Here is a 24,488-nt window from a genome sequence, read left to right on the forward strand (position 1 = left end):
CCTGTGGTTCCCCGGGCTCCAGCGCCTCCCTGGGATTGACAGGGAGGTGGAAATAAAGGAAAGGCCAAAACAACCCACCCCACACTCCAAAGGTCGAGAGATTGTCTTCATCTGAGCTTGCCCACCCTTGGCTCCCTTCTTAAGAGTCCTGAGGAGGGGGGTTTACCAGAACCAGCTTTGAGTACTTGGAAGAACAGTTCCAAAGCTGATCCTGACACTTAAGATCAGAAAAAACAAAATTCACAGCTTCAGGGGATCCTGAGAACCATCTCCAAATTCACTGTCTCACCAGCACCGAGGGGAAGAGCTCATTTCTATCCAGGAATAAAAATGTCACTTGAGCAAGAAGAAAGGAAATGACAAATACTGGAGCGGGAGGAGAGCAGGTAGAGCCTGGGAACACAGCTAAGACTGAGAAAACAGCTGGGAGTATCACTGAAAACAGAAAGGATTTGGTTTGGCAAAAGGAAGCCTCAAGGAGATGGAATTTTCAGAGCCAGAATGTCTCAATTTGCCGGTTTTGTCAAAGTTGCCTGGAGCTGCAGAGCAGGGGGTTTCTGCCCCCTACCACCACCACAGACCAGCAGGCTCCCCACCAGTCCTGGGGACATGGGAGCTGTGACAGCCCTCCCAGGGCATTCCTGGGGTGCCTGGAACCAGGCGGAGCAGAGACGGGGGAAGAGTCCCTACCTTTTTATTATCCACCACCTTGTGGATGTAGATGGTGGCCTGGGTGTACTCGCGCAGGTCCCGCTGCTGCTGGCACAGGAGCCCTTCCCGGCACTCAGGGCACAGTTCTGGACAAACACCAAGGGAAAAAGCATTTAATTGCTTCAGCTCCTCAGAGGCCCCAGTGCAGGGCCTCTCACTGCTAACCAAGTGAATCACATCAAATCCCAGAGCGGTTTGGGTTGGAAGAGACCTTTAGGATCTCATCCCACTCCCTGCCATGGACAGGGACACCTTCCACTATCCCAGGTTGCTTCAGGCCTTGGACACTTCCAAGGACGGGGCAGCCACAGCTTCTCTGGGCACCCTGTGCCAGCACCTTACCATCCTCACAGCCAAGAATTTCTCTGCAATACCCCATCTCTCCCTGACCTCTGGCAGTGGGAAGCCATTCTTGTTGTCCTATTCCTCCAGGCTCTTGTCCCAAGTCCCTCTCCAGCTCTCCTGGAACCCCTGGAAGGGGCTCTAAGTTCTGCCTGGAGCCTTCTGTTCTCCAGGCTGAACAGCCCCAGCTCTTCCAGCCCAGCTCCAGAGCAGAGGAGCTCCAGCCCTGGAGCACCTCCATGGGCTCCTCAGGACTCACTCCAGTGGTTCCACATCCTTCCTGTGCTTAAGACTCCAGAGCTGGACACAGCATTGCGGGGGGCGGGGAATCTGCCAAGCCCTGTGTTTCCCACTGACCCCATCAGACTGAAGTTTTTATGCCCAGGGGAGCCGTTCCCAAGAGCAGAGGTCACTCACGGGGTTCGGAGATGTAGCGGGCACTCTCGGGGCCAGCCCCAGCTGCCTGCGTCCGGGTGATTTTGATGACGTGATCCACAACAAAGAGTTTTTGGATCCTCTCCCACTCACTGGGCCATATCAGAGCTATACTGTGCAAAGGAATAGGCAGGTGCTTTATGACATGAAAAAGCCAAGCCCTAAACTCCCAAAAAACCCCCCCTCTTTGGCTTATTAGTCTGTCAATGAAAGAAAAACTGCAAAATCCATCCAAAACCCAGCTACACGGGAGGGCCTGTACACCCAGATAACAGCAGCCCGTGATTAGTGACACTGTTGTGCTTCTGTTGTGCCAGAGGGAGGGATGGAGGAAGAAAAAAGTGGAAGATTTCCTACTTTTAGTGCTGCATCACTACAGAAGCAAGGCTGTGGAGCATGAAGTCCAGCCCTGCCGCTAGCACTCTGTGGGGGGGAAGGTTCACGGAAAGCAAATTGTAAGGAAGCAGGACGTTTCTGCGTCCTGGCCAAATCCAGGGTGGTTACTGTCAGGAACAAACCAAGCTGAAGGAACCTCTTTTTTCCTGACCCAGCATCCTTGAACAGTTTATGCCTTGCCCTGCAGGAAGGCTGAGGTGGCTCTGAGAAAGCCTTGGTGTTAATTTTGAGGGAAAGGTTTACTCCTCATCTTGCTGTGGCTCAGCAGCAAGAGCATTCCTTTGGGAATGCCCTCCCAAGACTCCGGGCAAAAGCAAAGTGTGTGAAGTGAAGAAACTCACTGTTTGGAGTCTTCTTTGGTCATGGAAGCAAAGGTGAACATGAGGCCCCCGTGGGGACAGAGCAGGACACTGTTTGCTATGGAGGACACGGGGCTGCAGCGCGTCGGCCTCCTGCAAAAAGAAAGAGGTTTGGAAAGCTGGATCAGGTTATCCTACCAAAAGCCCCACAGTTCTTCAGGAAGCCAGGAAGAAATCACAGGTGAGTATTTACACCAGGCATTCCAACAAGTAATAGTAACTACTAGTGATGAGGAAATCAGATCTGCATTCCTCTGTGGTGCAGAATGACTCTGTCCAGCAGAGATCTCCATCTCCAGCCCAAGTGGTGACCTTTGGGATACAGCTCCAGACAGATGAAAATACTAATCAGGTTACCAGCTAATCCGACCATCTGGTTAACACACAGCAAACAAGGAAATTCAGCGTCTTACACTGTATTACAATTGATACAAGTCCTGCAAAAATTGGCTTAACTGTTTCCATGAGCTCACTGTGCTGGGAGTCAGAGGCAAAATATTATCAACAGCCCCCAAAATAAGAGATAAAAACCACCAAAACCCTCCAGCCAAGTTACCTGACAAATTTCCTCCATTCTTCTAGAAAGAACTGTGAAACAATATACAGCTCATCTGTCTCCTGGGGAAAAAGAGAAGGAAAAAGGATATTTTTAATGAACCCAACAATGACTGTTAAGTTTTTCGGCAGCGCTCACTCCCTTCAAGACCTCAGTGCTGCTTTACCATGACAACTCCATCCAAGTGGGCTGTGAAAGCCAAGGAAAATAATTTGGGATCAGGTACTAAGCACTGCCATTGCTAATCTTGTTTTTATTACGAAGTTACTTGAGCTTTTGATCCAATTACTTTTGATTCCCAGTGGCAAAGGGCATTTCCCTGGAGCAGCCAGGACTCTGTTGCTGGGTACTTGGCAGGTGAAGCCAGTGAATCCCTGTACTCCCACAGGCATGGGGTGAGACCACCCCAACATCCCTCAGTTGCTTCCAACATCAAAATCCACAGGTTTTTCCTTTTGGCAGCAGCAGGGATACAAAACCACAGCTGTGCACCAAATGAGACAGTGTTTTTGGGATAATCTGTGGCTTTTTGTTCCAATCTTCCTTTAAATTGTTTGCTCTTGGACAAGAAATCACCCAGATCCCAAGGGCTGGGTGACAAAATTACTTCCATGCTCTCCTTTACCCTCACCCCTTTCCCAAAGATACATTTAAGGGCTTGCTCCCTCTTTCTGTAGGAAAACTCGGCACACCTGTGGAAAATATATATACTTTATATATATATATGTATATATACTTTTTAATTTCCCTTCATCTCTTGATTTCTGCTTGTTTTTCACTCTGCTTGTTTTCCTCCCCAAACATCAACTTCTTTGGATCAGGAAAACTCTTAAGGCTTGAGGGGAAGATCCTCAGCTCTCTTCTACGAGGCTCCCTTGGGAAATTAAAAGGGAAAAGAGGATAAAAAGGGAAAGAAGGATGTAACTCTGCTGGTGGAGGCCCTCCAACTTCCCATTCTCCAGCTCTAAAAGCAAATCCAACCAGCTACAACCTTAACCACCACTGGCAGGACCTGGAGCTCTCCAGCTCACCACGAAAGAAAAACTCCTTTTAAACCATTTTGGGTCTCCTTGGTTCCAAGTCATGGGTCTGTGTTTCCTCAGTTTTTATTCCCAGCAGGAGCAGTGAGGGACGGAGCCAGACATCAGCCAATGCACCTTGGCAGGATTGTAGAGTCAACCATTAATCAGCACCAAGAGACTCCCAGAAGCCAAGGACTGGAGCCAACAGCTCATTCTGGGCACCTCAAATCCCCAAGAATTCCTGAAGAAGCTGCTAGGAGAGGGTTTGCACAGCCACCACTGCTCTTTGGAGGGCTTCAGCATTTTGGGAAGCTCCCATAGCTTTTGGGACACAGGACGATGCTGGAGCACACCTGAATTTTGCCCAAGCAGCAGCAAAAGGTGGTGGTGGGGGCAAAGTTCAGGTGTGTTCCAGCATCCTCCTGCACCTTCCCCTCCCTCCTCCTGATGGAGAGCTGTGGGAAGTGGCTGTCCTTCCAGCGATGGATACAACTCTGACAGCAACACTGTCACTGTTATCTCCCTGACTTTGGGCCAGCCACAGCTCCCTTGGCACACCAGCCATTTCCGTGGCTCTTCAGGGCTTTGTGCCAGCACAACTAATCCAGGGAAATCACACCTCAGCACAACACAAGTGAGAGCTCTGTTGGCACGGACTGAGTAAATGGATATGGAATGGTTTGGTTTGGGATCTCCTTCCACTCCCCTGCCATGGCAGGGACACCTTCCACTATCCCAGGCGCTCCAACCCCGTCTAACCTGGCCTTGGACACTTCCAGGGATGGGGCAGCCACAGCTTCTCTGTGCAGGAGAGGAATTAAAGCAAATAAAAGCCTCTCCCAAGCCTGGCTTCATTCCTTGATCCCCCTCCTTCCCTACCTGAGGCCAGCTGCCCAGGCAAGGTCTGCATTTATCATGGAACAGGTTCTGGAGAGAAGTCTTCTGCTCGCTGGCCATCATCTTATGCAGAGCTTCGTTTTCCTCCCCTTCACGCTCCAAAATCTGCAGGAAACAGTTAATTACATTCCAGCCCCCAATTCCCAGCTGCTACTAAAGGTGACTTTATTCTTCTCCATGGCACAAAGTTGTGTTAAAAAGGAAAACCAGAAATACAACCAATATTTACAGTCAACAAAGGGGAGTATTTGGCAAATACCTTGCACTGGGAACAGCACTCTTTGTTATTTGGGAATTCAGGGGCTTTTGGAAAATATTGCTTGAGTTTCTCCCAGGCTTCCTTGGAAACTACCCTCCGCTCATTTTCAGAGATGCACAGGTCACCTGCACGGAGAGAATCAAGGAAAGGCTTTGATCACGTGCTCAGGGATGTTTTGCAGCCCTTGATTAAAGAGATTACAGGGAATGAACATGGGGAAGAAATCCACACATTTATCAGCCAATGCCATGTCAGCAAAAACCAGCAAAGTCACCTTCAACTCCTTCCTTGCTTCCTTTAGACAGAGAATAATAATATGAGTTTAATTCATAAAAGTGCCCTTTAGATTTCCAAGATCATGGCCTAAGCAGCTGATCAAATACAAGTAGGGATGTGGGGAAAAACCAGAGGGCACAGGGCTACTGTTTTCTGATCCTGGCTATCCACAGCTACATCCTCATGGTGACTCCATTTGCTGAGGCCCAGGATAATAACCCTGTTTCTCATGAAACCAGGTGCCTTCCACATCCTTGAAAACCCCAAATTCCCAACGTAGAATCTCAATACAGTTTCATGTGCCCTGTCCAAGCACCTAAAGACGTGGAAAAGGCAGATTTTGCACCCTAAATCTGCTCCAGGGAATAACTGGATGTGAAGATACCAAGCAAGATTTACCAGCCACGCCCCAGAACACGTATTTATCCATCAGGATTATCTATCCTGATATCAGGATTATCTATCCTCATGCTCAGGCAGCCCCAGGACCCTAGCAAGGATTTTCAGAAGCCTTTTGTGCCTGTTGTCTCAGGGGTGGAAGCAGGAGGCACACTCAGGCACTGGGACACCACGTGCACAATGACACATGCTGGCTGGATAAACAAGGTTTGGAAAAATAGGAGAAGGCTCTGGGATCTGACCAGCTGCCCTCCTGCAGGGTTGCTGATGGTCAAGGGGAAAACACAACCACATCTCCCTCTGAGACAGCAGCTGGGAAGTCCCTGTGCAGGGAGAAATAGGAGGAGCAGCCGTTGCGACACCTGCATATGAACCGGATTTGGGAATATCCGTGCCTTGGTGGGGACTGCACTGCAAGAGGGAAGGAAAACAGCAACTGTGGTGTCCAAAGGGCACAATCCCTTATTATCTGCTTTTCTATAGCCTGGAGAGCTGCAGAGAGAGGAGAGGGAGAAAAACTCCTTCCTCCCCACCCTCCAGCAGCTCTTTAACATGACAAGCAGCTTCTCAGGCCCACGGACTTGGACCAGGAAAGCCTGGAATTTGGCCAGCCCTGAAGAGGAAAAAATAGCAATGCTCCCCTCCTGCTTTTCCTCTAATAAACAAAGGTTGGGCCTTGATGCAGCACTCGGCCACTTGAGCTTCATCCAACAGGTCCAAGTGGCTCTGGAGGCTGGCCCAGGAAGCTGCCCAGAGCCAGTGAGGATGGGGGAAAAAAGGAGCTTGTACAAGTAAGTGTCTTGACACCATATGATTAATGAAAACAAATTAATATGGTGTGGAAAAATGAGCTCTGGGTGTTTTGCACAAGTTTTTTGCCATTTGGAAGATGGACCCAACCACAGCTGACTCTGCTTCTAACTCCCACCATCCAGGGACATGTTTTGGGCATGGACATCAAAGAAGGCTTAACTTGGTATCTGGAAAAAATTCACTGGGATCAGGCAGCTACTGGAGAGCGAGGAATTACAGCAGGGAGCAAATGCAAAGGGAGCTGTGAAGGGAACGCCCGGGAGGCATTCCTGGAGGCCAGCCAGCCCTCCCAGATGGCCTTTTCCAGAGCCTACCATGGAGGCAGGAACCTCCTCCACCACAAAATTAAGGCCGTAGGAACAAGACTACAGATTTGCTGATCCACTCCAGAGGGAGTTTTTCAAGGTAGAAAGCTTGTTTTCCATGAGTAATCAGAGGTTAACACACAAAAACAAAACCTACCTTGCCAGCAGCCTCCTTATTTAGTATTATTTATTCTGCTATGACCCCAAGTCACAGATCAACCAGCAATTTAATACCATACATTTTCCAAAGGCCTACTGGCCTATTTTTTATCGTGTCTGCCTCCATAAATGTTCCATCCCCATGCTCCATGCTTTTATTGAACAGCAGCAGCCTTGAGGCAATGGGAAATGCAGCGTTCAAGGCACTGAGTAACAGCTAAAATCGTGACAAAGTCCTTAAACACTGCTTGAAAATGAGATTTCTCAAGCCTTACTCCAGGTTCCTGAGTAGCTCTGATGACAGGAGGTGTGTGGCTAATTTATGCCATTTTTCCTTCTGTTTGAGACAAGATGGAGCCTCCCCACAAACTGATGCCTACAAACAGGAGCTTAAGTAAAAGTGAGTTTTATGGCAGGGAACACAAGCTTTATAAAGTGAGATTAAAACAGCAGGGTAGCCAAGGATGCAGCTAATGAGGCATCACTTGCAAAACAACTGATACAGGTCAAAACGTTAAGTAAACAGACACCAAAGCACAGCAGGTTGGGAAATCGATATCCAGGATTGGTCCTGGCCCAGGTGCTGGGTGAGTGCTCCTGTTGGAATGTAAACCAGGATATTTAACAGATATTCTCAGCTCCAACCTGAACTGATTTACACCACCTCTTCCTCTCTTACTGCTTTTACAGCTCCCAAATGGCTGCAGAGCTTTGGTGCTGCCCATGCAAGAAAGGGAAGCTCAGCATCTGACAGCTCGGCTTGGCTGAGTCCCTACAGACTCTGCCTGCAAGGAAAACTTTTGAGTGCAAGAGACACCAGGAAAATGAGAATAAAGAACACTTCAGCAGTGACTCCTCAAGATGACCACAGCTGGGGCAAAGGCTACAAGGCTGATGTGTGCAGCAGTGGGCAACAAGGGAAATACTCAGCTCCATCCCCCGGAGAGACTCACCATGTGGGCAAACGATGTCTTCATTAAAATTTAACTCCTCTTCCTCCTCCCTCTTCTCTTCATTTGATTCATCTAATTAAAAAAAAAAATAAAATCAACAAACCCAAGAGATTTGCACAGACTTCCTCTCCCAAGGAAAAAAATCTCACAGGGAAAGGAGGACAGTCGCCTTTCAAATTACAGCAAACCCCCTCACCCAAGGGAAAATTTGGAAGGAAATTTGTTATTCTCCGATGTCTTGGCCTCTGGGCAGGCAGAATTACAGCCTCCAGGCCACGTAGGAGGGCTTTGAAGTGCATGGAGCACAAGCCAGGCCTTTGTGAGATTACAAAGGATGCATTTGTTAGGGCTGGAACACCGCAGGGGTTCCCTGCTCCCAGACATCTCCGAGTTTAACCTAAACACAAGCCTAGGTAAAAGCAAAAGGAGCAGAATTCTTGGCAAAATTCCTGATCTAAACCAGATGCTGCCTGAAAAACCGAGGGGGAGCCTGCCAGGGGGCTGACAAGCCCTACATCAATCTCTAAATTAGTTAAGTCAAGCGTTGGCCACTGAATGGAGCATCATAAAGACAATGACGTGTCAGCAAGAGCCTTTAACGAGCTGCCTAACGAGCAACTTGGCTTGTGAGTAATTCAAATGCACTACTGGGAGTTGCAACCTGTTGTGAATCGAAGTCACTCCCGAGGAACGATGAGTGGTAACTCAGAAACACCCTCTTCTCCATGAGTGCTCCTCCTTATCAGGGGGCCTGAGGTGCATTCTTCGAGCCCAAGATCAATGCCTTGAGCCATCATTCCCACTTTCATTCTAACAAGCTTGTTATCCAATTCAAAGAAGCTCAACAAAGTATGATTTTCAAACATTTAAAGAGCAGAAGGCAAATAAAACCTCCATCTATTCTCATGATATGAGCACAGAATGGAGTGCAATTCATGATTTTTGTTCCTAGGCAGTGTTTTCCCAGTGCTGCTGCATCAGCTGTGCTGCTTTATCCCTCAACCTTCACAATAAACATCACCATCATCCCTTCCCCAAGGTAATTTTCACTTTTCTTCCTCCCCTGTGCTCCCTCATTCAGAGAAAAGTGGATGAAAAGATCATGTGTCTCGGGTGGTAATTTCACACAGCTTTGTAAAACCACTTATCACCTCATCTCCCTCTCCAGCGTGAAGATCATCCCGCAGTTTTCAAGCTCAGCAAAGAAAAAGCTCCTTAAATGAAGGTCTTTTTTATTCGATTTATTATCCTTTCCTCCCTACTCATACAAGGGGAACAAAACAGCTACAGAAACCCCTGACGTGTCTTTTGTTGGGAGGGATCAGGCAGAGCTGATGGCTCTCTACAGCAGTAGAAATTAGGAGGAAATCAAGAGTAAATACCTTTGTTTTGTGCATTTCCATTCATTTTTCCATTACTGTGCTCTGCATCTTCATCTTGCTCATTTAATTGCTCCAGAGCCAGCTGACGCCAGCTTCTCAAGGATGCTTTTCCAACCCAAAACCCATCGTTCCTGCAGGGAGACAACAGCATTGGTACCCCAAAATCACAGCTCACTTCTTCAGAGCCCAAACAGGGAAATCTTTAAGAAAAAGCTGTTTAAACACTTCTAAAAAGCATCTTTGACAGCATTTGGGACTTCCATACCCCTTGACTGTCATCTTCAGCAGGTTGGTCACTGTTTTGTAGTCCTCATTCAGCTGGTTCTTCAGCCGCAGGATTCGACACCTTTCCACCACACAGTCCTTGCAAAGTGCTTTGACTGGGGAGGGGGGGGAAAGAAACACAGTTTTTTTACACTATTTATTGCATAATTTATTGCACAGGTAGTTTCCTGCTGGTTTGAAGGCCCCCAGACAGGTGTGTACCAACTATCCTGCCTCAGGATGGGTGATTTCACGTGTAAATGAGAAAATCCTGGGGGTTACAGCCACATCAGGCCACTTTGAAGCTTAAAGAAGCATAAAACACTTCAAATGAGGTGTGATTTGTTCCACTGCCTCACAGGTCTGCTCTCACAGCTCCTGGTATCCACAGCATGAAGTCACAGGGAGCCAGGGCAGCCTAGCACCCGGCCACAGGAGGCAGGAAATGCCAGGGGAACAAACACCTGTATTGTGGCACGTAGCCAGTTCAACCCCGAAAAACTACCCTCCTGCAAGGCTGCACTGGACCAAGGGAGGAGAAATCCTCCAGCTGGGCGTGTAGTTAGATTTTCATCCCGGAGCAAGAGGAGAAGGGAAGCAGCGTGTCCATCCATCCTTTCACCCATCCCTCCTTCCCTGCCAGCCATGCTCAATCCACAAACCCTTCAGGCAATCTTCCACTTGACTAATAAACCTTGCCCTGTTTTTCCCTACAAAGGCTGCCTGCGTCAAAAGCAGTTTCTTCCCTACAAGCTCCCAGTAGGAGCTGCGCTAATTCGGTCTCAGTGGGAGTTAACGAGCAACTTCCTAAAAGGAACAAAAACTGGGGCTTGATGACAGGGATGTCCAAAGCCTGGAGGGGTTGCGCTGACCCTGAAAAGCAGAATGTGTAGTAGATGCTTCAACAGCAGCAAGCTAACAGGTAAGTGCTTCCTTGGATGAGGTGACAGACAGGAAGGGATATTTTTTGCCTGAATACTCCAGGAGACCCAGCCCACACAGGAGCTGTGGGTGCTGCAGGCACAGAAAATAATTGTCAAGAGTTTGGAGTGTTGCATATGCAAGTTTTATTTTCTAGAATCACCTTCAAACCTTCCAGGTACTATGTTCCTTAAGCCAAGTGCCCCATTCCTCCACAGCAATTCATCAGGTACAGCCCTTCCCTGAGCAGAGCCCAGGGCCAAAGCAGACCCTGCAATCACCCTAAATGGGTTTGAGAAATGGTAACAGAATCAAGTGGTATTAAAAAAATCCCCTGGAAATAAGGCAGCACTAAAGCCATGCACTGAAATAAAGTTATGATGATAAAGGATGGCTCAAAACAGGGATGGGACCAGAGCAAGGCTCCAAACCACATCGCACAAAGTGACTTGGAGAGGATGTTACCGTTGAGCCGGGGCCCTCCTCCGTATCGCCGGTAGAAGAAGTCAGCCACATATTCCGATATCCTCTTCATCAGGGATATTTTATCAGGATGGAGTTTGCCATGGGAGCACAGGCAGGCTGTGTTATCAATAGGCTTGGGAGGAGTGGACTCATCCAGCCACTTCTGCAGCCATTCCAGAGAGATGAAGTCGTAGGGGGAACCTGTGAGGGAAGAAACCGCAAAGAGAAACAAGACCATACGTGTCAGCTCCAACACCAGGTGGTATTTTATAATTACTCTTAAAAATTAACAGGCAATCACTGTTGATTAAATCTCTGTGGCACAAGTTTTCAAAGGTCTGATCCAGCTTCTCCCACACCGTTCTGATTTCAGTATTACAGATTTGGAAGACAGGAGCTATGTAAGATTAAGATGTGAAGATCATTTTGGATTCAGCAATCAATATGCAACAGCTCCAAGGAGGAACGGGAGTGGTTTCAAACCTTTTGGGGTTTACTGGAGAGCAGTCGAGGAAAGGGGAAAGTTTTCCTATCATCCATCAAGGGACTGATATAATATTTCAATCATGATCATGTGTTACAGGCTTTTTCTACAACAGAGTTCACTGGAGTAATTTGAAAATTAAAGGCAACAACAGCAGAGACGAAGTCAGTGCTTCCCCATCCTTTCAGCACCCAAATTTTCAGTGTCTCTTACAATTTTAGGTAAAAATTTACAGTGCAAATCGAAACTTCTTAGATTTTTGCTGAAGCAGAGCACCAGGCTTGCCCTTGTTTGCTGAAAGAGAAGTACAAAGCCAAGTTTCAGGAGCAGGTCAGTGCTTGTATGAGCAGGTTGGGGTGAAACCCCTGTATTTCAATACTGAGGCACAGTATCACTACACAACTCCTCTGTGGGATGACTGGGAAATTAGGAGGAAATTAGGAAGAATTCAAACCCATTCTGTGCTGCCACGAGGGCAGCTCTGAAAGCGTGGGGAAATGCACCCACTGGTGACATTTATAACTGAGCACAAATCCTTCATGTTTCCTAGGAAGGAGCAACAGAGAAGCAAGAGGAAAATACAGAAGACAGGAAAACACTGTGTCTCCAGCTTGCACTGGAGCTCTATGAAGCCTCTTTTCCTCCACAGCTTCAATCCATGGTGTTTTCATCTTACGCAATGCCCTCCGCAGCCGTGACCTCCAGAGAATTGCATCGCTGTCAGAACCGGTTTGCTAGTTTGGGATGAAACTGCCTCCCCCAGAAAAGAGGGTTTTCTGGGGCAGGCTCCACAAAGCTGGCAGAAAACGTATCTGCACAGCTGCAGAGAGAGCCCCAAGCTTCAGAAAGACAAGACCCAGAGCAGTGCTGGAATGACGCTGCCTCCAGCTGTGCTGGAAGTGCTGCGCTCATGATGTGCCAGCAGCAGGCAGAGGGTGCCTCAGGGCAGAGTTTTAGGTCCTGTCATCACTAAATCGAGGCAGAAGAGGTTCACCTGCACTTGTAAAAATCGTATTTTTTGAGATTTATTCCTCTGTCACATCAGAACTGCCAAGAGCAAACTCTTCTGTTCCTGCTGAGGAAAACCACAGTGGAACTCTGTTGCTGCTCCTTTTCACGGGTGACTCAGGGCAGGTTCATCCCTCCAGCACAACTCTGATCTCACATCTGACATCTGAGAGCTGCTCAGGCTCGTGAGGAGCTGTGACACCTTCCTGCTCCAGAGTTAAGCACCTGCATTTCCAAACTGGAGAGGCAGATGATTACAGGAATAGGAGTTTGCTGTTGGGCTACTCCAATCTCATGGTGGACTCTGAGCATCCAAAAATAAAAGCTGAACAGTGAATTCTCTTACAGGCCACATAATTAAACCCACTTTTAAGTCTTCAATTATAATTATCCTGCAGTTTTTAGGAGAGGTACATAGTGAAGACAAATTCCCTGGGCTGGATGGACAGAGCAAGTTTTGTGGGAGATGGGCGAGAAAAACAAGGTGGGAAATTAAACTCTACGTGACGAGGCAACAAGACACAAGGAGAAAGAGGAAAAGCTTAACCCCAGTCTCCCTACAAAACTGAGACATGGAGCAGTGAAGCACTGGCAGGGATGGATCCAGTAATTTTCTGCTGGAGGTCAGGCATTCTCTTAGCCCGTTACCTGCTGATGAATCGGGCTCACCAGCTCCCAAACCTGCCGTGAGCTGGCAATTTGGGAGCAGGCAGATATTCTGCCTCAATGCTCCTAACGAGCTGAGCTGCTCACCAGGCAGAAGAAAAGAGTCACAAAGCATGAGGCTGATGGATGGGGAAGGAGCAGGAGGGAATTAGCGACGCCAGAGGCCATGAGAATGAGCAAAGAAAGGAGAAAAATAGGTTAAGGCAGGAAAAGAAGCAAGGGAAACAAATGTAAGCACGCATGAAGTTCTCCCCTTCCAGAGGGCTGCAGAAATGCCTTCCAGCAAGGCCACAGGAATTGGGAGTTAGTCACAAATCATTCCTAAGCTTAACAGCTCTACTACAGCAATACTCCACAATGTCTTACAGACCAGCTTCGGCGGGTAACCTTTGGTAGAGCTCCTTCACCTCCTCGTGTTTGATCTTGCCTCTGGCCACGCTCTGTTTGCGCATCTCGGCCATTTCATTGCACCACTCCTCAAACTTGCAGTTATCCCGCTCTACCAGCTCCTGCAGAAAAGCTAGAAAAGGAAAAAAAAAAAACAAACCAGGAACTGAAGGGAAAATGCCAGCTATGTTAATTACCATGGGTTATCTGGGGACAACAAACCTCAAAATTCCCTTCTGCAGCCTTGCTGGGTGAGGTCTTTCCCCAAGCCAAGCACGTGGACTGTTGCTCCCTCTGATACTGATGGTTGCAGAGGATAAAATGCAAAGTTTTGCACCCAAGAAAATAATTTACTTGAGGTTTGTTGAAACGTTAAGTGCAGCTCCTCTGTCCTGCCTCATCATTCCCGGAAGGAGGGGGAAACAAAAGCTTTTCACCCTCTGGATACACCCAGAGCCTGTCATGACCTGTGATCCAGCACATTGCAAACCCAAGGGCAAAGAGCCCTCAGGAGATGGGAGATTAGTCAGGGCAGATCAACAGAAAGGTGAGAGAAATAGGGATTTTTGCTGCCACTGATGGAAAAACCCCAAACAAACCAAACCTCAGCAGGGAAAAAAGATGATAAACCACTTCCCTCACAGGGCTGGTGGGAGTGGGGGGAAGCTCTGCTTATCTGAGGCCTTTTCCTATTTAGTATTATTCTGAAGAGCTAAAATATCTGCAAGAAGGTTAATTCTTGACCAAAATATCCACTTTGGGAGAATATCCAATATTAAAAAATAACCAGCCTGACCTCCTTGAGATCACAGCCAAGTTACGTCTCTCCACTGTCCCGGAAAAGCCACTTTTAACAGCATCAAAGCAAAATGCCTCAAATTTACAGTTCCATGAAACCTCCCGACAACCGCAGAGCTTGACTGCTGCCCTTCACTCCCTGTTCCCTGGCAGGATTCCACGGGAAACAAAGGCAACCGCGGGGCTGTGCAGGAATTTGGAGCTGGGTGGGGAGGTTTTTGTTGAGTTATTGTTTTGGGCAGAGGGGTAGGAGGAAAGGGAGAGCAAGAAAGCTCAGGAAACAGGCTGAAAATACAGATCCAAGCAGGAATTAGTGCTAATTCCTGAAGTTTTATGTCTTGGAGAGTGTGTTTTAAACGGGGGGGGGGGGGGGGTTGGGAAAGGTTTTGGGTGTTATTAGGGGGGAATAAGGTGTATGATTTTCCCCCTCTGCAGAGATCCAAGGGGACCTGCCACCTCTGCTGTCGCCCCTCCACAGAAAATGAGTGAAGGGGGAACACACCTCAGCACCAGGGGCATGATTAGTATTTCTAATCAAGGAGCAGCCAAACAGGAAACATTAAACACACAGGCAAAGCCCATAGGGAATTCTGGCACCCCCTTAATTCTAAAGCACAACACGAAGGCACTCGACCCAAATTCCCATTTGGGACTTGAAGCCTCTTTATTTTCATGTCATTTATTCCTGATATGGCAAAGCTGAAGCAGTCGCAGAGGCAACCTGACATCTGTCAGGATTATTCACCTCCTCATGCATTGTTGATGACATTTAACCACGCTGCTCTCCTGCACCTTTGGAATCCAAGCAGGATTGCAGTGCTGAATCCCAGTGGGACAATCTCCCCCTGACCCCTTCCCAGCTTGACCAGTTGGGTAAGAAAGCAATGTCTGAGTGGGCACATGGGAGGGATTAGCAGAAGTGCTGGGAAAACCCAGGGGTTTCACTGATCAAGACACCAAGGTGCCACACAGCACCTTTGGGGCTCAGGGTAAACAGTCAAAAATCATGGAATCCTGAGTGGGTCAGGAGTGGACCTTGAAGATCATTTTGTTTCACCCAGGGACAGCTTCCACTATCCCCATTTACTTCAAGCCCCATCCAACCTGGCCTTGGACACTTCTAAGGATGAGGCAGCTGAAACATTAATTTTGTAGAATTAAAGACTTTAACTAGATATTGCTGAAGTAAGACAGATAGACTTCCCTTTTGATAAGTACAAGCCGGATTTAAGGAACTGATATATCATGAGGCCTGTCAACTTATGTTTGTGTATTCTGACTAATCAATAGGCTTCAAGAAGCACAATGAATTCATAAATCAAATACTCCTGGGAAAACAGGATTCAGTTGTCACGCAACACTAAAAGGTTAAAAAGTCAAAGCGAAGAAGACTCACTTACTTCATCATTTTGAGACCCTGCCCCATAAAAAAGACCACCGACCCATTTCAAAGAACAAACCATGCATGCTTAATAGCTTTTGGCTAATCATCATACGAAGCGGGGAATGGGATGTACTAAAGTCATGAATATACATTTGTGTTTCGGGTATTCGATACTCCCGGACATAAAAAGACCCTGTGATCTTCTGTGAGCGCACGTGTGTTCGGGAGCTATCCCGCACGCTGCCCGGCGTCGTCATTAAACATTCACTTTCTAACTCTAAACTGTTGGAGAGTCCTTTGTCTGTCATAGTTGGATATCGGCATTAGGGCGCTATTCATATTTTTTAAATAATTCACAAGCTGTGGCTGTGAATTATTAAAAAAATATGAATATCATCCTAATGCCTCACACCCCTCACAGCCAGGAATTCCTTCCCAATATCCCATCTGACCCTGCCCTCTGACAGTGGGAAGCCATTCCCCCTTGTCCTGTCACTCCATCTCTTGTCCCAGTTCCCCCTCCAGCTCTCCTGGAGCCCCTTTAGGCACTGGAAGGGGCTCTAAGACCTCCCTGGGGCCTTCTCCAGCTCTCCCAGCCTGGAACCAGAGCAGAGAGGCTCCAGCAACTTCCTAGCCCTAAATGGGACTTCAAGCAAAATTCCACGTCCTGGCCCACCTGGAGCACTGCAGGACGAGCCGGATTCCCAGGGGACTCACCTGGCACTTGGACTGTGAGGGACTTCTCGCGGGCCTGCAGCCTGTACACCAGCATGTAGGCGTTGCGGGAGCAGTGCGTGCCCTTCCCACACTTGGGCTTACGGGTCTGGGATTTTGATGGCTCCGCTGTGGGAACAAAAGGCAAAACCTCAGCAACACACGAGCTCCTTCCCTGATCCTCCATTAATGGATGAGTTTGCCACACAGCCAGCTTTCCTGTGCCAGGCCTCTGTGCCAAGCACTGGGCTTGGCACGACTCAAAACTGTATCCCAAAGAAAGCCCCAAATCTCTCCAGCCTTTCTGGGTAAATCAAAGGGACTAAATTTAGGAGCCTGTTCTGAACCTCCCTTCTCAAGAGCCTTTCTTCTCTCCCCAGTGGAACTTCTCTGAGCCAAAAGCCACTCTTGGAAAAACATCCTTTCTCCCTTTTGCCTCTTGTTCTGCTCTCCTGACTCCAAAGAAAAGTCAGATCCTTAGGGAAGAAAATCGTATTTACAGGTGATTGTGGATATAAAAAAAACCACAGCAAAGCTTTTAGGAAGCCAAGAGCAATGGAAAGGGCTGTTTTTAGCAGCTGCTGGGGGATGTAAAGTTGTGTTGCAAGAGCTGCTGTTTCCAGAGGAATTCTCATGCAAGGAAAACACTTATCTACAGCTTCAGCTTCAAAAATCAAACCCTTCCAAAAAAAGAAAAACATTAGAAGAACAACATTCTGTAAGTCAAACTCTAAATGGACCAGTGAATCACTAAGTTTCTTTTTCCCAAATTCTGAAAAAATTCACGTGCCTTTCCCCCCACATCACCCAGGGGACTTCCCAGACTCTATTTGCATTTTATCCAAGAACTTTCTAAATTGTTCCCATTTGCATGGCCAAGACTCTTCCCCCCACAGACCTTCAGTTTATGTTACTGACCTTCTCCTGCTGTTATATGTTACAAATTAATGCCTCAGTTTTGCCCGGAACTTCAAAACGTGATACAAATACTGAGCTCCCAGCTTAAAGAGGCTCCTAAAACACACTTTATTTCTATTCTCCAAACAGCCTTGAATTGAAATACGAGAAATAAGAACATCTACTTGCAGTTAAGCATAAACCTTCATAAAATTGAAGTCACAGCAGTTTATTTGCATCTCATTTTGTTGCACTGGGTGAGTGGGGAGGGTAAAAACAAAGGCTGAACTGCTCATGGTGCCTTTCAGGGCTCAGTTTCCCAGTGCACCACTAGATGTCCAGCCAACTCCAGCCTGGACCAGCAGCGAGCGGAGCAAAGCAGAATGGGACAGAGCTGCTGGCACAGGCAGGATCATGGAATCACTAAGGTTGGAAAAGCCCTCCAAGACGATCAAGTCCAACCATTAGTCCAGCACTGCCAGGACCACCACTAACCCATGTCCCCAAGTGCCACATTCACACACTTTCTGAACACCTCCAGGGATGGTGCTGGTGCCCTGCACAGCCTCTTCCAATGCCCATCTACACCTTCTGTGAAGGATTTTTCCCAATATTCAACCTAAATCTCCCTTGGTCCAGCCTGAGGCCGTTCCCTCTCCTCCTGTCCCTTTTCCCTGGGAGCAGAGCCCGACCCCCCTGGCTGTCCCCTCCTGTCAGGGAGTTGTGCAGAGCCAGAAAGTCCTCCTGAGCCTCCTTTTCTCCAGGCTGAGCCCCTTTCCCAGCTCCTTCAACTGCTCCTCAGAAGTTCTCCAGACTCTTTTCCTTGTGCTCCAGGCCCTTCCCCAGCTCCACTGCTCATCTCTGGGCACATTCCAGCACCTCAAGAAGCACTGTGCAGGTGAGAGCAAGGAAATGGGAGAAGACTGATGCCCCATTACATCAAACAAAGGGAGCACTTAAATCTGCAGGTATTTTTTCTCTAAAGATGCCTTAAAGAAAAGCAACATTCCGTAAATTCCAACTACAGCAAAGCATCCTGGTGGGTAAGAATTCCTGGGAATGGAGAGCTTGCACTGCAAGTGGATTTCTTAATAATTTCCCTGGTTTTCCCTGCTGTGAGCACCTGCACTACAGAACACCAAGCCACTACAAAACCATTTCAACTCCAAATTAGCTGCTCTTATTTATTGACTGCAGAGTGAGAAATCCACAGGTCCAGCCTCAGCCCAAGCTTTCCAAGAAATCTCCAAGAAATCCAGTCCAGGAACACGGTGATCTGGGCAGCACATGAGCCAGTAAAACCAAAAAGGTTTTACCAAGGAAAAAGCTCAGAGTAAAAAGGCAGTTTTAGATTCCAAGTTGTTATTTGGATCAAAATCTTTTTTACTGCCTCCAAGTAAAACACCTCAGTGGAAATAGAACCATAATGTGTTAAGGAAACTGAAAGCATTCTCCTTATCTGTTCCAAGAAAGTGACACTGCCTGTTGCTCCCTGATAGGAACCTGCTGCCCATGTTATCAGCGTCTTATCTGCCATGTGGCAGCCAGAAAAATACAAGAGCAGCTGATCACAAGGTGTAAACACTCACACGGGGCTGAAACGAAGCAAATCTGGCTGCAATCACCAGGATTGCTGTTTCCCACGTTCCTCTGAGCTGTGACAGCCCGTGTAGGAGCGTTCTGGGAGGGAGCAGGAGGCTGCATCTGGGGACACCCAAGGTTTTGATAGAAAGAGTTATTTTAAAAGGGCACTCACAACTGAAGGGTTTTACCTAGATCTTCCTCAATCCCCAGCTGCAGTTTCTTCCCCTCCATCTTCTCGATGTCCTCGTCGTTGAACTTGTACCACTCGCCCGTCTGTGGGTCCTTCACATGGGCAATGTAGTGCCCAGAGTAGGCACTTACTCCACGGTGTATGAGCACAGCGCTCAGCTCGTACACATACACACCATCTGCAAGGCAGGCAACACTTACACAAAGCTCTGCAGCCAACAGCATTCGTCCTTCCTGTCCTAGAACTTTGTGTTTTCACCAGGCAGCAAAGCCTGCACTTGAACTCACAGCTCTTCACAACATTGCTAAGAGGGTTGTGGCTTAATAACAAGGATGTTGTATGAAATACAGGCTTCAAACAGCTCTTGACAGAATTTTCAATCAAAAGGAGGATTCAGAGGAATCATAGAATCCCAGAATGGTTTGGGTTGGAAGGGATTGCTCCACCCATCTTGCTCCACCTCTCTGCCATGGGCAGGGACATTTTCCACTATCCCATGGTGCTCCAAGCCCTGTCCAACCTGGCCTTGAACACTCCCAGGGATGGGGCAGCCACAGTTTCTCTGGGCACCCTGTGCCAGGGCCTCCCCACCCTCACAGGGAGGAATTTACTCCTACACAGAACTATAGAGGAAATCTGCCGAGAGGCAATGGGTAAAGTTAAGAAAAACTGCCCCAAACTCACTTTTTTGCTCCATGAAAGGCTCCATGTCCAGCAGCTCTGAGAAGCCAATGTAGGTATTCAGCTTCTTCTTGTGGCCAGTTTGTCTGTGCAGAGGGAAAGCTATGGCTCAAGGCACAGTAACGACAGCTCACATCCCAGAACTCCCCTGAGCCTCCCTGAGCATCCCCCAAGAGGCTCAGACACCCTGAAACCCTTCAAAATAAAGCAGGAAAAGCAGGGTAGGTGACTTCCCCTATAGCTTCCAGGATGTTGCCACTCACCTGTCAAACACAAAGCGCATGAGCTGCAGGTTGAGGGTGCAAGGCAGGCTGAGCAGCCGAATCTTCCTCGTGGCGTTTTGCTTGCTCTGACAAGTCTCACAAAAGTAACGATTGTCCCCTTCTAATTTTTCCTCCTGAATGCAGAGAGGCAGAGGGAAAGCTCTTGAGAATATGTCAGCACTGAAAAGTCAATTGAGCTACTCAACAGCTGGAGAATGAGAAGCACCAAAGTTATTTTGACTATTTAAGTCTCTCCTCAGCTGCTTACCAATTTTTTCTGAGTTAAAGACACACTAATGACTGCACTTTACAGCATGGCCAAAGCAGACTGCTCTCACTTTAAGGCAAATTTTAGACTGAATCAAGCCACATTCCAAGTTTTCAGGTCTCTTACTCTTGCTCGCTTGACCGAGTTGGTTTATACCAAAGAAAATAATTAAATCACCCTTTTACGAGTTCACATGGACCCAGTTAATGTAAAGCCACATTTTAACCTGGAAACTACAACCCTCTGCTCAGCCACCCAAAATCACCCTGCAGGAGTCACTCACTGCCTAAGAAGATCCAAGGGCAGGACTAGGCCAGAGGAAAATTACAACCCCCCTAAAAAATGTCAAGGGTTGTTTTGTGTGAAGGAGGGGCAGACAAATGTCAAGTTCACCAATTCAGGAATTTAATCTGTACACCCAAAAGTTTTGGTTTTTTTCTTTTTTTTTTTTTTTTTTTCACAGCAGACCTTCCAGGCAGAGCAACTCGTTTGCTGAGTGCACCAGCAAGCAAGGAGCTCAGGGAAGGGGTTCAGGTTAGTTCTGTCCTAAATAGTTTGAGTGGAATCCACACCTTAGTGTGCCAGAGCTGAACTTCAGATCCAGGCAAATTTTCAAGCTGAATTGAGAACACTTGCAGCTGTTCCTGCAGCTATTCCTGGCACTCCCAGGCACTTTTGAGAGCACATTTTTCAGCAGGGAATGTCTCCTGTTGCTATGCAGATGAGCACTGACACAGAAAACACGGAAAGCAGCCGTTCTCCCAGTGCTATCCATGACAAAGCAGGCAGAGACTTTTCCCTAACTTTCCTGGCAAAGTATTTTAACTAAAAATGCAACTTTCAAGTGCTTTTTAAAGCCGTAACAGGAGCATGTGATATCATGGAGCCATCCCCTGCTCCATGCCTCAATCCTGAATTTTGGGTCTGCAGAAAAAAACATTTTCACTTGGATGCATCTGCCTGAGCCAAGTCAGTGGCTTCACTCTGACACCGACCTCAAAGGCTGTGAATTGGAGGAAGAAATTGAAATTCCTTGCTAAAAATAGCAGGCCTCCAACCCCAACAAGCTCATACCTTAAGGAATTCTGTTATACAGTCTGTCAGCTGCTTATGTCCTTGGATGTTTAACTCCAGCTCGTAAAATTTAGACACCAGTTTAGATTCTCTGCCACACTGGTTACAGCTGGGATGGGAAAGAAGACAAAAATACATCTGAGGACAGGTCAGGGCTCACGTGTTGGGGCTCCCAAGCCTTTAGTAAAATATTCCTTGAATAAAACCAGGAGAAAAAGTGAAGTCAGGGCTAAGGAGATTTACACCTCCACACCATAAAAACTCCAGCAGAAGGTTTAAACAGCTTAACAGCACCTACCAGGACCTGTCACAGCTTGCATGCACTGTTTTCTATGGTTTTTAAGGTGAAATTCACAGCTCTGAGAACACAGGAATGAAAACACAACACCCAGGATGCTGTTTTCTGGCTGCAGGACCTGCCACACCATTAACTCACTTGCAGATTTAGTTGGTAAATTCTTATTAAAGGAGTAAAGGCTGCTGGAGAACTGTCACAGCAACACTGCACACAAAGGAACAGGAAACAAAAAGGTAAATATTTCTCAGAAAGCGTTTCTGCTGCAGCTTAACTGCCTGCTCTGGTTGCTAGGAGCGATCTTCCTCTCCCAAATCCTTCTAAAAATTTAAATATTTACAGAAAGGGTCTTCCCAAAATTATTACTTACACTGTGACATAAGCATACTCTCCACAGAACTGCTTTTGCACAATGTTCCGGACATCTGGGTTTTTCTGCTTGGACAAAGTATCTTCCAGCAGGGACATGAACAGCTTGGAAAACTCCTGGGCATCCTGAAAGAGAAAACCAAGTTTATTAACAATCCACCACAACACAATCCCAACCCTGTCACTAATTCACTGCTAATTACCCCAAGCCCTTCACACAGGCTGCGCTGAGGCTCCGTGCACGGCATGGAAAATAAAAACTAGGCAGGAGAACTAAGGAAAAGAGAGGAATTTGGCTAAAAGGAGCATGAGGCCCTCGGTGTGGGAGCACAGCAGGAGCTGCCCTGGCTCCCTGCCAGCCCTGCTGGGGGCTTTGACTTCTGCCCTGCTCCTCCCAGGATTCTGGTAGGGATAAAAACCCTTCTGTGGAGCTTTTGAGCCCCTTGATCCTCATTTTTGCAGCTGTCCCTGCTCAGATCAGAGGTAAGAAGAGAAATAAAAACACCCCAAAAATGAGAAGCTGCCCTATGGGTGATCCCGGCAAAGCCCCAGACCTTCCCCCACACCCAGTTCAGGGCCCTTCTCCCCCACCCTGGTCCTCCTCTTCCAAAAACAAACAGGTTTGGCCACTCTCAGCTGCCCTTTGGTGTCCCTGGTCAGCTTCTTTCTCCTCCCGACCCTCCCAAGGAAACATTTGCCAGTGCTCTGGCTCTTCCTTCAAAACCTCCCATTACCTCTCCAAGTGGATTTCCAAGCCACGCCCCTCTCCCAAGCTCTCCCCTGCTGCAGCCCCACAGGGCCTTGCAGCACTTTCCTCCCACATGCTCCCATTGGATCCTGGCTGGCTCCTGGGGATCCACTTCACCCTGAAGGTCTCCTCATCCTTGCGAGGGCCCTTTCACCACTCAACGCCCCTCTGGAGGAGCAGCCCATGCAACACCTGCAGAAGGACCCTCACCACAGCTCTGGCTCCCACCTGGCCCCATCCCATTGCTCCTGGTCTTCATCCCACCACCCCCTTGGTTCCTCCTGATCTTCTGCACTCACCGCTTCCTAGCCTCATTCCATTGCTCCCTGGGCTCCTCCTTATATCCCTGTACTTGTCCCATTGTTTCATGTCCTGATCCCATCACTCCCTGGGCTCCTCCTGATCTCCCAGTCTCCATCCCACTGCCCCTGGGCTCCTCCTTATCTCTGCATCATCATCCCATTGTTCCACGTCCTGATCCCATCACTACCAGGACCCTGTTCTCATCCCATCTCTCCCTGGGCTCTTCCCGATCTCCCTGGCCTCATCCCATCACTCCATGTTGTCATTCCCTCACTTCCTGGACCCCTCCTGATCTCCTTGGCCTCATTCCATTGCTCCTTAGCCCCATCCCATCATTCCCTGGGTTCCTCCTATCACCCTGTCCTCATCCCATTCCTCCTTGGGATCCTCCTGATCTCCCTCTCTCCATCTCTTTGCTTCCTGTTCTCCTCCTGATCTCCCTGTCCCCATCAAATCACTCCTTGGACTCCTCATCTCCCTGGCCCCATCCTATCCCTCCCTGGGCTCTTCCTGATGCCTCTACACTCCTGACATCCTGGTCCCCTCCTGTTTCCTCCCTGCACTCTGGGAGGGCCCTGGAGCCCCACCTCCCCCTTCATGCTTGCACACAGAAGCCAGACCCAGCTGGGAGCTGCCTGACCGCCCAAGGGTGATTCCCAACTTCTGGAAGTGCCAGGAATCCCCTCCACACACCTGCTGCTGCCCTGTGTCCAGCCCCAATGCCTTGACAAAGCCTGAGGGGTCAATGTAGCGCCGCTTGCTGTTCTGCAGCAGAGCAAACAGGTACTGCAGGTGCTCACAGATGGTCTGGGGCTCATAATCTGGGAAAAACACAAGGCACAGCAGGAATTCAGGGCGAGAAGGGATAGCTCCAAGTGTTTCACAACTACTAAAAGTGATGGGGTCGGAAGGTAGTTTGAGTTGTCAGGAAAATTGAAGTGGATCATGTAGATGATGATGCCAAATACAGATAATTTAGGTTGGGAAAAACCCTTAGGATCATCAAGTCCAACTGTAAATATTTACAGTCTGCAACTTCCAGATAGGAGGGTGAAGCCAGGCTCTGCTGCCAGGGAACAAGGGACAGGATGAGAGGAAATGACCTTGAGTTGTAGCAGGGGAGGTCTAGCTTGGATATTAGGGGAAATTCCTGCATGGAAAGGATAATCAGGCAGTGGAACAGGCTGCTCAGGGCAGTGGTGGAGTCACCAATCCTGGAAGTGCTCAAAAACTGTCTGGATGTGGCACCTGGGTACATGGGTTAATGATGGGCTTGGAAGTGCTGGGCCAATGGTCAGACTGATAACCTTGGAGGAGTTGTCCAACCTTAGGGATTCCATGATTCCATCCTGCAGTGTCCAGCATGAGCTGTGAGTGAAGGGCTTATACAACATGCAACAATTACCCCAAAGACCAGCTTCTTATTTACCCCAGAAGGTGAAACATCATTTACAACCACCA

General features: G+C 48.1%; 1 protein-coding gene across 5 annotated transcripts in view; it reads right to left on the reverse strand.

The window, feature by feature from the left end:
- Positions 1 to 24,488, reverse strand: part of USP48 (ubiquitin specific peptidase 48) — a 31,148-nt gene that overhangs the window by 4,729 nt on the left and 1,931 nt on the right. For 3 of the 5 annotated variants that reach the window (XM_066202791.1, XM_066202790.1, XM_066202789.1), the window contains exons 4-21: positions 23,721 to 23,848; positions 21,978 to 22,102; positions 21,313 to 21,421; positions 19,971 to 20,104; positions 19,711 to 19,793; positions 19,025 to 19,204; positions 16,359 to 16,484; positions 13,443 to 13,592; positions 10,915 to 11,115; positions 9,530 to 9,644; positions 9,265 to 9,395; positions 7,883 to 7,954; positions 4,978 to 5,102; positions 4,701 to 4,823; positions 2,800 to 2,861; positions 2,226 to 2,336; positions 1,471 to 1,601; positions 691 to 797 (exon numbers count right to left, since the gene is read on the reverse strand). In XM_066202791.1, the coding sequence (XP_066058888.1) occupies positions 691 to 797; positions 1,471 to 1,601; positions 2,226 to 2,336; positions 2,800 to 2,861; positions 4,701 to 4,823; positions 4,978 to 5,102; positions 7,883 to 7,954; positions 9,265 to 9,395; positions 9,530 to 9,644; positions 10,915 to 11,115; positions 13,443 to 13,592; positions 16,359 to 16,484; positions 19,025 to 19,204; positions 19,711 to 19,793; positions 19,971 to 20,104; positions 21,313 to 21,421; positions 21,978 to 22,102; positions 23,721 to 23,848 (2,213 nt within the window). The remainder of the gene's footprint in view (positions 1 to 690; positions 798 to 1,470; positions 1,602 to 2,225; positions 2,337 to 2,799; positions 2,862 to 4,700; positions 4,824 to 4,977; positions 5,103 to 7,882; positions 7,955 to 9,264; positions 9,396 to 9,529; positions 9,645 to 10,914; positions 11,116 to 13,442; positions 13,593 to 16,358; positions 16,485 to 19,024; positions 19,205 to 19,710; positions 19,794 to 19,970; positions 20,105 to 21,312; positions 21,422 to 21,977; positions 22,103 to 23,720; positions 23,849 to 24,488) is intronic. The other 2 variants (XR_010723686.1, XM_066202792.1) reach the window with 2 other exon arrangements.

Source organism: Chamaea fasciata, unplaced genomic scaffold (assembly GCF_029207755.1).
Source record: "Chamaea fasciata isolate MVZ Bird 193981 ecotype frontalis unplaced genomic scaffold, bChaFas1.0.hap1 SCAF_23, whole genome shotgun sequence".
NCBI lineage: Eukaryota > Metazoa > Chordata > Aves > Passeriformes > Sylviidae > Chamaea > Chamaea fasciata.